Source organism: Epinephelus moara, chromosome 21 (genome assembly GCF_006386435.1).
Source record: "Epinephelus moara isolate mb chromosome 21, YSFRI_EMoa_1.0, whole genome shotgun sequence".
In the NCBI taxonomy this organism is placed as follows: domain Eukaryota; kingdom Metazoa; phylum Chordata; class Actinopteri; order Perciformes; family Serranidae; genus Epinephelus; species Epinephelus moara.
The window spans coordinates 28,716,149-28,732,626 of NC_065526.1; the positions used below are offsets into that span (position 1 = coordinate 28,716,149).

The 16,478-nt window shown below is 42.5% G+C and overlaps 1 protein-coding gene across 4 annotated transcripts in view; it reads left to right on the forward strand.

Annotated features, from left to right (window-relative positions):
* LOC126408885 (enhancer of polycomb homolog 1-like) overlaps nt 1–15,981 on the forward strand; it is a 33,891-nt gene extending 17,910 nt beyond the window's left edge. For 3 of the 4 annotated variants that reach the window (XM_050074651.1, XM_050074652.1, XM_050074650.1), the window contains 12 exons: nt 2,955–3,100; nt 3,365–3,571; nt 4,702–4,850; nt 5,124–5,271; nt 5,438–5,602; nt 6,289–6,378; nt 6,827–6,975; nt 7,337–7,770; nt 10,774–10,895; nt 11,003–11,141; nt 12,296–12,680; nt 14,234–15,981. In XM_050074651.1, the coding sequence (XP_049930608.1) occupies nt 2,955–3,100; nt 3,365–3,571; nt 4,702–4,850; nt 5,124–5,271; nt 5,438–5,602; nt 6,289–6,378; nt 6,827–6,975; nt 7,337–7,770; nt 10,774–10,895; nt 11,003–11,141; nt 12,296–12,680; nt 14,234–14,306 (2,207 nt within the window). In that variant the 3' untranslated portion in view covers nt 14,307–15,981. The other variant, XM_050074653.1, reaches the window with a different exon arrangement.
* The last annotated feature ends 497 nt before the right edge of the window (nt 15,982–16,478 follow it).

Genomic DNA, 16,478 nt, shown 5'->3' on the forward strand with positions numbered 1-16,478 from the left:
ACCCTACACACAGACACCGTTATCAGTCCAAAGCTGAAATGACAAATGTTTTGTCCTGTCAAATTACTGTCGGAATAATTTCAAGGTTTCCTCAGAGGGCTAGACAGTTTGAAACGTGTGGAATATTCAGTGCTGATCATTTCCACGTCTTGGAAGTGTAGTGTTTGTTCTAAAATATCTAAACCTCATTAGCAAATAATTGTCTGTCTGGTTGTGTAGGCACTTTATGCAGCTGCACATTTATTGTCATTTTACAAGATGACAGTTGATAAATCTAGCAAGGATACAAGTCTGCACAAATAGAGATTTTAAATGAAAAATCTTCATAAACATATTGTCTCGTCAGTATCCCTTCTGTCGTACTCAGTTGCCTTGATGGCAGCGATTTGCCTTAATTAAATCAGAATTGAGGTTATTATTCTAAAGATGAAGCAGCAAATACTCTGGTCTGTATAACGTTTGCTCTCTAGTCTCTAATTGTAAGTACAGTTGCTGCAAATGTCTGTTAGAAGCTAGATTAATTTAATTTTGGCAGATGTGGCGATGTTCCTGCTGTGGGTTTTTAGGCATTTGTGAGAGCCAGTAAGGAAATGAGTTTATTTGAATTAGCCTGACATGACTGTCTCGCCAGCCATTGAGGCTTTAGACGGACTTAAAAAGCGAAAGGACAGTGAGTGTAAAGCTTTTACGTTTTTCTGTCTTTTGAGTCAGAAATATGCTCACACTCTAGACCATTAGGAAAGGGCAGAGAGTCACATTTTCTGGTTCAACTAAAATTATACTGCTGCATCTTTGACCTGCAGAAATATTCAGTGTGCATTATTAGGCTCTACACATTAATGCAGACTCCATTAAATTGTCTGATAAAGTGTGGGGTCAGTCCGTGAGTTACTGGGTTGGACGTGACTGAATGCACCCAGCTCCACACAACAAAACGGATATTCTGTGCTGTTGGTTAGTTCCAGTCAGTCCTCAATGCTTTCAGTCATCTGGAAGGGCATATCTGGTGTAATTACGCCTGATAATCATCTAGTGTGTCCCTGACCTTATGATCCAGCAGATGCTGGGTGGGCTGTACTCTCAAAGCACTTATTTATTCCAGTCAAGTGTGGGCCATTAGTCCTGTGTAGTTGAATAAATATAATATCTGCAGTAGAAAAATGTATCAGGTTTATATAAGTGAGATATTTGAGGTTAAAACTACTCTCTTTATTGGCTTGGGATGCTTCACAGTTTGACAGTTTGCTGGGTGAATTGGTCAAATTCTTTGTTGCAGACATCAGTCTCCACTGTGTGCTGTTTTTACAGGGTCATTGTAATGTGATGGGGTATATCGCTCTGAAAAAGCCTCTTTCCTTCGCTGTGTTATAGTATTAGTTAACATCTTTTCAGCAGTGTAGTCAAACTGTTTCTGAATCTTCAGTTTCTTTTAGCTGCAGCTGCTGTTTTGTTTTGGTTCCAGTCGTTTTTCTTTGGTCAAGCTCAACTCTGGTTTTTAGTTTTCTTGAAGCAGTTGTACTGTTTCGTAACGTGGCCATAATGTTTAAATCACCAGAGCACCATTGTTTACAGTTCAGGCAGCACAGAAAGCTAAATATCTTAAAAATGTGCGTATTGTCTCTGTGTTTCATTGTGTAATGTTTGGACAGATCTGTATCTGTAGGCAATCTAGCAGTTATTGTTTTAATTTCACGCTTAGATTTCTTTTATTTCATAGTGTAGGACAATTTTCTTTTCATACATCAGGCTGTGTTTTGATTCGGCATTGCTGAAAACCTTAAAATTACAATACTCAAATGCTCATTAAATGATGATGAATTCTAAGTATGGACTGCTAGTGGGTGGTAACCTTGCTTCTGTGGTGGGCACAATGGTAGAGTAGAGGATGTACTGTAAACATCTCTTTGCACGTTGGTTACGTGACTTCCCAGCATACAGCTGACACTGAAAACACTGGATGTGAACTGAATTACTCTGATTTCTTTTAAGATGCATGTGTGGCATTAACTGGCCTTGACGGTCGTATTGCCAAGCAACCATCTGTCTATTCCTGTCAGTAACTGTTGGTGTGTGCTCTGAATCTATCTGCTAAATTATGAAAGGGAATTATGAGTTTAAGGCATTCATTGGTCACTGTAGGCTGCACACAGAAATTATGCTGTTCTTTTATAATATGATGCATAAAGGGGAGTTTTGGTGCCAACAATACCTCAAAGTTTGGGTCCATAGAAACTCTGCATTTGGTATTTCAAAGGGATCATTCAGCATGGACAGTAAGTGGTCTTGGCTGGAAATGGGCTCGATAGTGTTCAGTAATGCTTCATGCAGTGCCTTCGGTCATTACCAGACCAATTAAGCTGAATTCATATATTTGACGGTCAGTTTGCTGTGGAGTCAGAGTAGAGAGGTCATGTTCACTAGATCACTTAAGTTTTGCTTCAAATAAATGCCAGATTTTGTGAATGTCTTTCTCTTCATTCCTGATAACTAACACTTGAAAGGATCCACGTGGTCAAATACGTAAATTCCCCATAATCACTAGTATCACCGATTCTTTCATAAGTTACTTATTCTGCATTACCACCAGAATCAGCTTTATTCGCCAAGTACGTGTGTACATACAAGGAATTTGACTCCGGTAGACTTGCTCTCAATGTACCAGATGGATGGATGCCGAGGATAAAAGGAGAAGCTTAACACTTAAATGGTCAACTTAAAGTTCAGAATATGAGGGCGGTTGCACCAAATGCTTATCTGAATATGAGGATTGCAGAAAAGACACACATTTGTTGTATTGATCTTGTCTAAGAAAATTCTCCTCCCCATCATTCGCAACACTTTCTCTACAACCTTGATTTTGTTTTTACATGGATCACAAATCCGCAATGTTTTATTAGCCCTTAAGTTATCTATCCATACCTAAAGTCTGTTTCCTTCCCTCAACCTCCCTGCAGCTTTCAGCTTGGACACAGAGCAGCCCGACTACGACCTGGACTCGGAAGATGACGCGTTTGTCAACAAGCTGAAAAAGAAGATGGAGATCAGCTTCCTGCAGTTTGAGGAGATGATTGACCGGTTGGAGAAAGGCAGTGGACAGCAGGTCGGCACCGTTTGTGTCTCCTTCTGCCCCCAAAACACAGCCAGCTGTAAAGAAGGGACCATGAAATACCTTATAGACCAATGAGAAATGAGCTTTGGGGGAATAAAAAGATGATGATACCGTTAAATAGTTGGTAACACAGATTTGAAACCATTAATGGTAAGATGCCCTCAGCATAAAAGCCCTCCATACCAGATCTGTCACCCTCCCCGACGCATAAATCTTTAACTCATCAAAATGTAACTCCTGTTTTGTATCTTTTAGCTTGTGAGCCTTCCGGAGGCCAAACTGCTGTTGAAGGAGGACGATGAGCTCATCAAGGAGGTCTTTGACTACTGGAGCCGCAAGAGGAAAAACAGCAGGGCCAACTGTCTCCTCCACAACGTCAAGCAGGAGAAACGGGACGGCTCCAGCACCAGTGACCCCTATGTGGCCTTCCGACGGCGCACCGAGAAGATGCAAACCAGGAAGGTCGGTTGTCTTTACCCGCAGTTTGTGGCTGTGGCTGTGGTCATGGCAAAAACATCCTCTGTCTTGTTAGCCGCTGTATTGTGTAGTTGGACATGCCGTCAGTGGCAATAGGCCGACAACTGGGGACAAGGAAACTATGCACTCTCATACCTTGTTGCAGTAAATGTTTCGCCATTTCAGAAGCCTGTACTGACATTTTTTTCACACAGTGATTACGTTTCACTTTGTCATTGTCTTTTGTGAAGCTTTGCCAGATTAGCGTGATCCTGTTTGCAGTATTTACTCACTATACATACCTCACCTGTGATGTAGACAGAAAATATTCTTAATACCTGACAGGCCGACAAAAGCAGAATGCTGTCAGGCGCCCCAGCTGCGTTCAGCGAGCAGCGTCTTACTTCACCCAGAGAAGGTTTTGTCTCGGCACACAGCTTTGTGTGAGACAGTCAGTACAGCTTTTACTAATGCGGTCTGTTTTGACAGAATAAATTAAAGGCAGAAGTGTGACATTTGGTCTGCTTAGAAAATTATTCTGTGTTTGTCTGCTTTACAATCTGAGTTTCTCTGTGAAATGATGACTGATGAAGGCACAATGATTAATAAGCTTATGGTTCGTTTGGAATGAGACTGAAGTCCTTGATTTGAGATGTTTGAATACAAAGACAACTTAAAATGTTGTTGTCCATTTACTAATACTACACTGCTGAACTCTGTGACTCCATGAAATTGTAGTTTCCTCTCCTGTCTTGTAAAGGATGTATCTGCCACCAAGTGGTCATTTGAAGAATTTAGCCTTGATGTTGACTTTGTGATTTCAGCAACCTGTTGCTTTCATTTAAGCAGCTTTTTAAAATGTAAACTAGTAATGCATCAAAAACCTTCCTGATATTGATTTTTAATTTGATGCACATAAATCAACATGGTTCATATAACTGCAAATATTTGTTTTATAATCATTGATAAATTAATCACTTTTAATTTAATTACTTGCCAGTTTTGTCTTCGAAATGTACCTTTTATTTGTCTTGGTGTGAGGCTCTAAGCAATAATGAAGTGCTGTTCATGACGTTTACATCCTTGTTTATATGTTGCTTGTGTTGCTGACACATATTTCTTCCTTCAACACCCAGAACCGTAAGAATGACGAGGCGTCCTACGAGAAGATGCTGAAGCTACGCAGGGATCTCAGCCGAGCCGTCACCATCCTGGAAATGATCAAAAGGAGGGAGAAGAGCAAGAGGGAGCTGCTGCATCTCACACTGGAGATCTTTGAGAAGAGGTGAGCCTGCCTCCAGGGGCGTCAAACATAATGCATTAGTACCGAAATAAAACAAAAGCAGTTAGACTGCCGGGTGGCAGAGTGGAGATGGCAGGGTTACTTTAAAAAGAGGGAAAAAGTTGGTTGAATGCTCTGAGTGTACAACTCAGATAAAAGAAAAGTTAAAGCAGCTTTTTCTCCATTTGGGTGCTGTTGTATTGAGCACTGCTTCCTATTGCGTTTATGTAGTTTGAGGGGAAAAATGGTCTGGCTAATCTCTTTGCATTTTTCCAGAAACGTCATGTCAGACTACGGTGGTGAGGTGATGGCAGAGGTGTTGGCTGAACGAGCACTGGTGAGGCCGCAGATCATTCCCCTGGTCCCTGTCACCAACCAGTACCGACACCAGGACCACATGGACCTCAAGGACTATAAGTCTAAGGTGAGGCTCACTAAAAAGACAAGGCTTCTGAAACTATGCATTTAATACACCCAGTGTGAAGAGTTCTATATCTGCAGAATGAATGATAAAGATCACTTGTGGACTCTAAGTATGGGCTTTTAATGTGTTCAAAGTCTCACAAGTTGTGTCTTCTTTCCCCCTTCAGCCCGAGAAGACGGAAGTTCCCCGACAGAAGAGGAGGTATGAGAAGAAGCAGAAGGTGTTGCCTCTCTCGTCGGGCGCCCCACACCACGCGGGTCCTGTCATCTTCAATGCCAAGGACCTCAACCAATACGACTTCCCCAGCTCGGACGACGAGCCCTTCTCCCAGGTACATTGCAACTCAAACAAACACAGGCACTCGCTCATGCAAAGCCAAGCACACGATGAGACAGACCAAGCGTGACCTCTTGTCTCAGAATGTATCATGTGTAGATGGTTTTGTTGAATGTGTTCAGTGGAATTCTCTGCGCGACGTTATATATTCGTGTTAGTCAGTACTTTTTGCATTACACACAGATACAAGTGTTTCCAATCCTAAGTGGGTCTAGGAACAGTTATTACACAGCACTATGAAACTCAAATAATCTCCAATTGTGCCTACAGCAGATGAGATGACATCAGTAACACAATAGTGATATAAATGAAAAAATAAAACTGTTATATTTGCAGAATATATTTCCATGGCTGCATATTGTGTGACCCTTACCAGAAGGGATCTAGTGTGTTGTCAAGTTAAAAACACAGCAACAAAGCGCACAACACATGCTGGAAACACAATTCATTGCAGGGTCTTAAAACAACAAACTTGGGTGTCTCTGTAACCACTCTGTGGTCCTGCTGCACTGCAGCCTACCCAGGCTCTTTCCATACCTCCACTCAACTGCACTCTGCCCTTTTGTCCTGATAAATCCGCTCAAAATTACAAAACCACATGAGACAAGTGGGTGGGCTTCAGTGTTTTAAATTCTGCTCTTGCGCTGACCTTAGACTGACCCCTAACCTCTGTGTCCACAGCTGCACTCAGGCTCATCAGAAGCAGAGGAGGAGAACGACCCAGATGGTGCCTACGCCTTTCGCAGGAAGGCAGGCTGCCAGTACTACGCTGTAAGTACCGTGGGCATCCATAAAATGCACATTAGAGCTTTACTCTTACATGATGGTGGGTTTAAGGGGCCACAATGTCCCAGTTGTTGTGCCCTGAGGTTGAAGGTGTTTTTTAAATGCTCTGTGTAAGCACTGGTTAGAACAGGAACAGTTCTTTCCATTGAGTTGTTGTATTATAACATGCTGTGAAAAGTTTTTTCATAGTATTTAAATGTAATGTAGCACAGCTGAGCTCATGTAGAGTTAGAGACTAGAAAGGTTGCATTGAGCAGGAGAGCAATATTCTGTGTTTTTGTAGAGTGTTCAGTTGACAGATTTTAAGTTAATGTCAATATCCAAGGCTTGTAGTTCACACTCCAGAGAAGACTGAGATTTAAGGATCAGAGGTGTCGTACCCAGACAGTAAGAATGAAATGAGTCAAGTTCAGCTTCCTGTCTTTGTTTCCAGGCTCGTCAGGACCGCGTGGGTAGCTGGCCATGGTGTGGACCCTGGGATGGCGGTTTGGCAGAAGCTCGCTTTCGCTACAGTCTCACCACGCTCACCGTGCCACGGCGCTGCCTTGGCATGGCTCGACGACGCGTGGGACGAGGCGGCAGGTCAGTTGCATTTTTGCTCCTCGGATTTGCATTTTTCTTCTTTTTTTGGGGGGGGGGGGTTATATGCTTTATCATTCTATTCACTAGTAATATATGTTTTTCTGGACATGTTGCATGCTATTGTATGATTTTTAAATATCACAGACAATGTGGCAAATAGTTAAAATGCAGACTTTTCTTTGCTGACAAGGAAGGGAGGGCAAATTTAATCTCACTCCTTTCAGATATACCTGGAAGTATTCATATCTAATTACTTGATTAGTTCCTCAGAAAGAATGCCAGACAAATAAAGGCTAGTTTTCTTTATTGTCACGTCCCACCGTCCAAGCACAAGACCTGACCATCTCCTTCTCTCATGCAGGGTGTTGCTGGACAGGGCGCACACGGACTATGACAACGTTTTCCACGGACTGGATCCAGAGACGCTCGACCTGCCTCTTCCTCCTTCTCCTCCTCCTCCTCCTCCTACAACTACTTCACGCTCGCCGACCACCGACAAGTTTGCCAGTACCTCAGAAACAAATACCTCGGACAGAAGTTCCTCCTCCTTCAAATCCTCTCTTTCCTCCCCCTCTCCCACGGACCTCAGTCAGATACTGTTGAATATAAAGTCGTGCCGATGGAGGCACTTTAGACCGCGGACACTACCACTACATGAGCTGGACAATGCCCACCCGCTATTCAGGAAGTTGAGTCGAGGCCTGAAGCGCCCAATCTCTGCCTCCGCACCCGGGGGACAGCCCTATGGCTCTCAACGCCCAGGGAGAGTTGTCCCTACACCCGCACCCATTGCTGGTGAGTGAAACGGCTGTCTTCAAACACACACTGTAGATGCTTTCATGCCAGGCTCTGTTGTTGAAATGACTTAGCATTTATGATGGGTTGGAGTTGCAGACCACCATCTCTGCTTTGAGTTATGAGTGACTTATTTAATTGTCAAATATTTATTGAAAACAGGACAGGCATACTCCCACACACACCACCACACACAACTTGTCTCCTGCCTTTGAGCTTGTTTTCAACATTAACATTTAATCCCTTAGCCCTAGCAGTATTAACCACAAAAATGCTCAAGGTTTTAATCGCTCAGGTGTTGAGATATGAGCTATTGATATTTCTGCCGTCACCCTTCTAAAATGGAGGAGAGTAAATTATGTTTTTTGTGCTGAAAATCCTTGGAGCTGGGTTATGGAAAGACTACTTGCTTTTGAGTTTTTTTTAATGCGGGTTTCTTGAGTATTAACAGCTTAAATTGAATAAAATTTTGATTAAATTTCCTCCTCAGTATGTTTGAGAGGAGATGTTAACAGAAAACCGAAACTATCACTATTGCAAGATACTACTGTCAATAGAGGATTGTGTGTTTTGGTTGAACTGACCCTTTAAGAGGCATACTAGTTCACAGAGGTTATTAACAATTACAAATGAAAATATTCAGGATGCACACTCATGTCAGATTGCTTCCTTTTTACCATGACATTTTTCTCTCGTATATTTTTACCTGGAATGCAGTGATCATTTTTTCCTTGGTGGGAACGTTGTAATCGCAGGACAAGTGTTGGTCCTGCCCTCCAGCTGCATTGTGAGAGTTTTCCTATTGTTGTTCATCAGGTGCAGCTGTTGCTTGGCATTCACAGCGCACCCCCTCCCACCCCACCCAGTCCACAAGGTGTCAATTAAAACTGGGGTTTGATAAATAAATTCATGAGATGCAAAGGATTTGTTAGGGTGTTTGACAAAGAGGCACGGAGCGTTGAATACAAACTAAATGCCACAGGTCCCTGGTGGCATTACTGAGGGCAGTCAGGCAGTTGGTGTGTCGATGTCACTACAAGCAGTTTACAGGAGTTGGGTCTGTTTTGATGTGCATGAAAACAACAGCCTATTGATTTATTTTTGAAAAACTGCTCTGCCTTTAAAGTGCCATGAAGAAACTGAAGGACACAGATGTAACGAAGAAGAGATTTTGCAGGATACTCAAGTGACTACAGTATTGGTTAAGTCTGCAGAGAGCAGCCGTGAAGGCGGGTTGCAAGCAGTGCTGAATTAATAAGAGCAGTATTTTTGATTAAACTAGACGCTGTTAGATTACATGAAATAAGCATGAAGGGTGTTCCAGATGGAGGTGGTGCCTGAAGACGAGCTGTGACTTTCAGATGAGTCCTGAATCCTGTTAAGTGGAGAACTGAATGGCTCGCAGGGAATACGAAAATCAATATTGCACCGAGGCTCAAGGCCACGTTAATACCTCGAAATGTGCGAATAGGACTTTATAATCAATAGAAAGCCAATAAAGGAAGATATTATTTGCAGGATAAATAACTGGGATGCTTATAAGACCAACTTAGATATGCATACAAGAAACCAGGTGTCTGTGTGTAACCAGGTTATGGTAGAAAATATGAGAATTCGTTTTCTGGAGTGGACTGGATAGCATCAAACAAATGTGTTTACATGCAGCTCATTTTTCAGATTTCTTCCCTACCCTTGATATCTATGAACCGAAGCTGGCATATTGTAGCCTACTGCAAAAGCCAATTGAAAGTAACCTGGTTACTAAAGTACATGTATGGCATGACCAGATCCATGGCATGTATTCATTCTGATTGGCAGACTACAGGCTTGATACTGGTGTTGTATCACTTCTAATAGATGAGCAAGCTGATTATGAGAGTGTGGAGCTCAGACTGTTCACTATATGGTAGGCATTGATTTTTCACACAGTATCGATCGGTAACGCCTCAATTACAGGACGATTTTGAGTCGAAGATGCCTCACCATTGATGTTTGAGAACCTGGCTGTAGTTTTCCTTTTTAGAATGTCTGTTCTTGGCGGCTGCCTTATCAATGAATGCAGTATTGGGTGTGTGTGTGTGGGTTTATTAATGTGCAGTTGTGCTTGTGCATCACTGTGTGAATTACAAACAGGCACACAGCCATAGAGCCACCAACAGTCTTGGAAGATTTGGCAGCGCTCGGAAAGGGAGCGGGGAAATATGAGAAACATGGTTGCATAATGAATGTGCTTTCATTCACCAAAGAGAAATTGAAAGAAAATATTTATGGTGATATTTTTATTGCTTTCTTATCCACAAAGCAGAAAGTTAGAGTAAAACAGTGGCTTCAAACAACCTCATGCATCAGTGATGAGTTTCACATGGAGCTGATGACACGGGGTTGCCGAGGCTACAGCAGGCGTGGTCAAGCACTCTTACCCACAAGAGCCTAAAAAAATAAGACTGTACTGCATTTCAGAGCTGTGTCCTATCACACACACAGCCTTGGCATGCCACACACACACACAGTGTAATTGGTTTATCTGAATGGTTCTTTCACTACTAGATTGTTGTGTCTTTGAGCAGAGAGTTGTTTCCCAAAGTAGTCGGGTACCTCAGAATCTGCTGCCAGCAAATACATTTATATGTTAGAGAATTGTTTTTGGTTTATTCAAACTAAGCCCATCCAAGCCTTCACCTCTCCACACACTACCCACGCTTTGTTCCTGCGTGATTTTGTAAAGGTGAATTTGTCTGCACGGATTCTCTACTTAATAACCATGTGTTTAAGCTGTATTCTAAGCATATATATGGCATGCTGGGTTTGAAATCAGCACCAGCTGAATGATGGTACATTTGCTTCACTCACCAGCCAAAACAAACAATGTTAATCTTTTGGGTGGTTGGTAGATTTTTAAATCCACCAGTCACAGTGCCAGGTGGACAAAAAGTACATTTCCAACCCTGATTATGGTGTGAACTGTGGTCTAAAAGACTTGTAACAAACTCTCGTCTCTCTCAGCTTTCACAGCCGAACAGTACCAGCAGCATCAGGAAGAGCTGGCCCTGATGCAGAAACAGCAGCTGGAGCAGGTCCAGCTGCAACAGCAAGCCAACAGCACCGCCACTACAAACAGCACAAAGGTCAGTATCCAGGCACTTCTGGTCCTCAGATGCAAACTGAACTGGTTTCCTTTCCGATTTCCTCAAGTTTTCGTACGTGACTGAAACAGTCGTCTTCTCCCCTGCAGGGCCTGCCAAACACTTTGGACCAGGCCAGCGCTCAGTTCGCCGCCTCGGCCGTAGTCACCGCCGACCAACTGCTGGCTCTCAAAACCAAGGAGGAGCTAGCCCTGGGAGGCGGAGTCAATGGCGTCCTCTCCCCCTCAGGTATGACGACCCTCCAAACAGCCACTTGCACGGCTGGTAGGCTCGACCAGTGGGCTTAAATTTTGGAGCGGCGGCCAAGAATATTTTGTCTTCTGTAACTAAAGTGACTTCTTGTGCGCCATTACTGAACACAATAAAGGTGACACACCAATTGTTCTGAGCACGATAGGCCATCACAGTAATGGCTTGAGTAATTATCCTCATTATTTTATTTAATAAGATGGTCTTTGGTGCTATTAACTGCATTTCTTGTGTCCGATGGCCATCATGATTTTTCTGAAGTACCACTGGGAATTTTTCATTACTGACATGCCAGCACTTTCCTACCCCACAAAATATACTTTGTTTAGGAAAAAACAATGCAACCGAAAAGTAATAAAACTAAAAGCAATTAAAATTTAAAGTGCACTTCACCCGAGTGTTGCAGTACAGTGACACTGAACAGACAAAGCAAACAATGAGGGTGAAGTAATTACAGTCCTAAAACCCATAATGGAGTGCACTGACAGAGCAGATAACGGCACAAAGCAGGCAGAACAAAACCTGCAGCACTAACCCCCCAACAACCGATGCCATTTTCAGGCAGCAGGATTTAAGAGATAAGTGAGGAAAAGTGACAAAATGTAATTTTCCATTTGAGATTATTCTGCTGATGAAAACGGTGCACCAAGGATCTGTCCTTTACAGATAAAACCACTGGAAACTTAGATAATCATTGTGAAAGATTTTTGTGTTTGAATGCTTCGTTTCTTTGTGATTCTGGTAAAAAGGAATAAATCCAGCTCATAAATGACCTTCTGCCTCGCAGTAGATGTTTAATACTGTGCACATTCTTAAAGTTTTAAAGTTAAGGTATGTAATTAGCTTGTTTGAACTCTTTTAAAAGTAGTGCACACAGTCTCAATAGCTGCCTTTGTTTGATTATGAAGGATTCACACTTTGAAAAATTCATTTTTATTTTTTTTTATGTACTTGAATAGTTATCGTGTATTCATTCAGTGCTTCAAGTCTTCAGTAAAAAGAACAGATTTTTCCCACTAAGAACAGTTGATAATTGAAACCTTCCATCTCCAAACCCCGCCTCCCCCCCCTGTCACAACCACCCTCACCTCCTCCCCACCACCACCACCACCCGGCCTCTTCTGACCCCTCAGGTGTCTACAAGGGCTTGCACCTCTCGAGCACAGCGTCCCCTTCCCCCGCCACCCCGGCTCCTCCCACCTCTACCCCGACACCCGCCTTGCTCCACCCCTGCACCACCACCAGCTCCACCTCCGCCACCAGTAACAACAACGGCACCGCCCACCCTGCCAACACCACTACCACTAACACCGCCGCCACTCAGGTCCTGCTGGGAAACAACAACAACAGCCTCCGTCTGGGTGTTCCCACCGGCAAGCGCGTCCACGCGCCGCGGACGCTGAGCGCCACCATGTCGACATCCGCCTTAAAGCTCGCCCACGCAGCCGCCGCAACCGCCAACTGTCAGAAACCCAAGGTCACTACGGCCTCAGCCTCGCCGCTGGACATAGTGCCCAGGTGAGAAAGACATGCAGCCAGTGTGAGGACGTTAAAGAGACAGTGATAGTCCACTCATTATGGTGACAGGTGACATGTCTGTGAAAACCTATCCAGATTTTCTGGAAATGAATGTCTGGAGTTTGACAAGAGCTGCAGTCACATGGGGCATTGATAGATAAAAAACACTTTAACCCTGTAATCACAGGTAAACACAATAAAAGATAAGATTCTCCATAGTATTCATCACTCTATGAAAGCTTTAACTTGTTTAACGGGATGACATTATATTCAAAGTAGGCCAGTCTATTCTTTATTGATCTAATATTTAGTGGAGGACAGGTCTCCAGTTAAATGCAGCCATTGAAAAATTGTTTTTCCAGGGACTGTTAGGGCTTGGCAGTGTCTGTTGAAGAATGTGAAACAAGTAACAGTTGGCCTTTTCCCACTGCAGGAACTTAAGGAAATGTAACATTAGTCATGAGCTCTGCTTTTGTTTCAATTGTTCTGCACCTGCTCTGGGGACATGTTCTTGGAACTGAATTTCCTGCTTTGCTATAAGCACCTGCTGGCATTCCTGTTGATCACAATTAAGTGAAATAGATGTGTTGTCATGTAACAACCAAGTCCAGAAACTATAATGCATGCAACCAAACATTCCCGGGAGAAATAGCGGTCAGAGGATCTTTAGGGGGTGACGGCAAGTCGACAGTATTTGCCACATAAAAGTGGTATACACCATCTGAAAGCTGGGAATCTTGAGATGCAGCTCAGCACTGTGTCAAGGTTTTCTAGTCATGAACATGTCCTAGAAGCGTTGCAGTTAGGCGCCTATTCAGACTTTGAGTTTGCAAAAATATTTAATCACAAAAGGTGAAAATAAAGTACTTGAACTGCCTGCAAAAATGGCATGGTACTAGCCTAAAGTGGACATGTCTGTAAAAGGAAGACTCACTGGTTCCCATTGGACCCATTTTCATTTAGATATCTCAGAGTCAGAGGTCAAGGAATCCCTTTTAAAAATGGCTAGGCAAGTTTTTCCCTCACCAGAATGTAATCTTTGGGGGGTAATTAAACCCCCTTCCCACAGAACATTGGCACAAATGGATTCCTTAGGTCTTCTACTTCAATGTTTTACACGGGCATCGTCGCTCTAACTCTAAAACTCAGCTCGCTACAGCCTCTGAAGGACAGTAATGTCAGCTGAGGACGCGGCATCCCCGTCGAGTGGTAGTGGTTAATACAGATACACAAATTTCAGTTTTTGATGACATCCAGCTTTAATTCCTTCTGTGTTTGAATTTAATTATTGTCATTAAGTCAAGAGTTTGACCCAACTGTTGCCTTTTTAATGTATATCCAAAAAATACCCACCAGTTTGTAAAATACAGCACAGATTTTGTACCAAAGCCTTCCAGGGTTCTGAAAAGTCCAGGTTATGGGACGCCCTAGTTTACAGGTTGAAGTTCCTGCAGTGGGAAACGGCTTCTGGTACACTAATGAAACAGTTTTACATGCTAACTACTTTGTGCTAACTGTGTGTCTCACTGTCTTTTGTCTTCTTCTGTCCGCAGGGAGAATCACGAACAAGACAAGCCAGCACTGAACAGTCTATCAGAGAACACAGTGGCCATGGAGGTTACGTAGCCTCCCGTCCACAGCACGGGGGAAGCGTAACTCCTTTGTTGTTGTTTTTTAGGTGCTATGCATCGTTTGTCAGTGGTGAAAGCAAAGCGGTGGCGGAATGAGCACGGCAAGGCTGGGTTTCCATGGCAACTGTTTTGGGACTTAATTGCAATGCTCGTCTCGTACAAATTGTTTTTTTTTCTCTCTCTCCCCCCATTTCCCTATTTGTTACTGTTAATAAGAGATCGTCTGTAAATTCTTAATATGGCAATTATATGTACAGTACTGCATATTTGTAATACCACCCTCCCCCTCCACCCCCCCGTTCTTGTATATAACATTACTTGAATACAGAATTGTTCATTTGTGATGTTTTGCACTCGAGATATAAAAAAAAAAAAAGAAAATCAAAATTAAAAAGAGAAAACGACAAACTGCAACTGGTGCGAGTATGAGGTGTGAAAGTTGTACCACAGAAAAATGTATGTCATCACATGCATGGTGCGGAACCTGCTGTTTGATCTATTTATTGTGCCGTGTTTACAAAGGTTTTTTTTTTTTCTTTTTTTTTCTCCGTTCATTTTTTTATTTTTATTTTTTAAACCCCTTTTCGTTCTTTTTTTATACACTGTACCCCGTCACTGGTTCCCCCCACCCCCACCCCCCCGTGCTGTAGTCAGTGTTTAGCTAGATTAAAAAACTCTCTGTATTCTTTTTGGATGTTGTGAACATGGCCGGGAGCTCGCCCGTTTTTGTTGGGCGTGCTTCCACAATGTTCCCGTGTGTCATGTTAAATCCATGGAGACATGTGTTCATACAGATTCAGGCGCAGGGCGGTAGAAGAAGACGACAGGTGTGAATTTGTTTGTTGTCGGCATCAGTTTGTCAGTGGGTTAATCAGTTTCCACAGAGCTCTTCCATACATATAATATTCCTGAGACAAGTAACAAAACAATGGGGATGATGACGTTTTCCCAGAAGACTTTGCTGCTTCTGACTTATCTAAGCACTATATAATTTGTTTATCAATTGATGCTGCTTTTGTATGATTTCCGCCTCTGGTTTACACCGGATGGCTTTATTTACTTTTTGTTTTCTCTAAAAGATAATCCCCAACCTCCCCCTATCATTTTTTAAAATAAATATTTTTATACCTCCCCACTTTTTTTATTTTCCTCACAAAAACTTCATTCTTTTGTTACTTGTTGATCTAAACAAAATACTATAAGGGAGTTAAAAAAAATGCAGTAACTGACATTTATTATCATTCCAGCTTCGACATAAAAAGGAGGAAACCATGTATTAATTGAAAAAAAAAAAAAAAAAAAAAAGTTTTCTCTACTTTTAAAAACTCTCCAGAAGGCTGAAAGGCCATGAACCACAAGTTATCGGGTGCCTTCATTTGGGAAAAAAAGAAGAAGAAAAAAAACCTTAAAAAAAATCGCTCTCTTCTGTGAAGAGTTTGGTACTGAACAAGGCTACTTGTAGTTTTTCTTTGTCTGTACCACAATCCCAATGCCCATTCCAATGGCCCAGTTGATTCATGAGTTTTTGTTTTGTTTTTGTAGACCCTTCCACCACACACACACAAACACACACACACACACACACACACACACACACACACACATACATACACGGGAAAGACTAAGAATCCTCTTGAATTGTCACAAAATGAAATAAAAATCCAGGGCATTATGTGTTTTGACCAGCATGTCTCGTTTTTTGTCGTCTTTGTCTTTAATGTGTCCTGAAGTGAGCAAGCTTGAATTTAGTGAAGTGCTGTGTCTCTGTGGGGGATAACCGCCAGCCAAATGCTGCTGAAAACTCTGGCTGTTGATGTTTGTCCACCTACAGTGCAGTGGTGTATCTGTTGTTTCATGTATGTCTATATTCAGGTGAGGTCATGAATGAGTGTCAGCAGCAAACCAGCATTTCATTTAGAAGTCTTACTCAAAATAATGGAAGTTCCTGGCTAATCAATTCCTGTGACCTGTCATCTAAGAGGTTGCAATACTCAAAACTGAAGGTTTGACACTGTGTAGATGTGTGTGTATTCAAAGGGAGATGCCCCCTAAATTTATTATTTCAGTATGTTATTTCCATGACTTAGTAATGTTCAATCAACAGTGAACATTAACTGTTCTCTCTCAAAGTCAGAAACCAGAGGTTAGTCTCAAACTTGTAATGTCT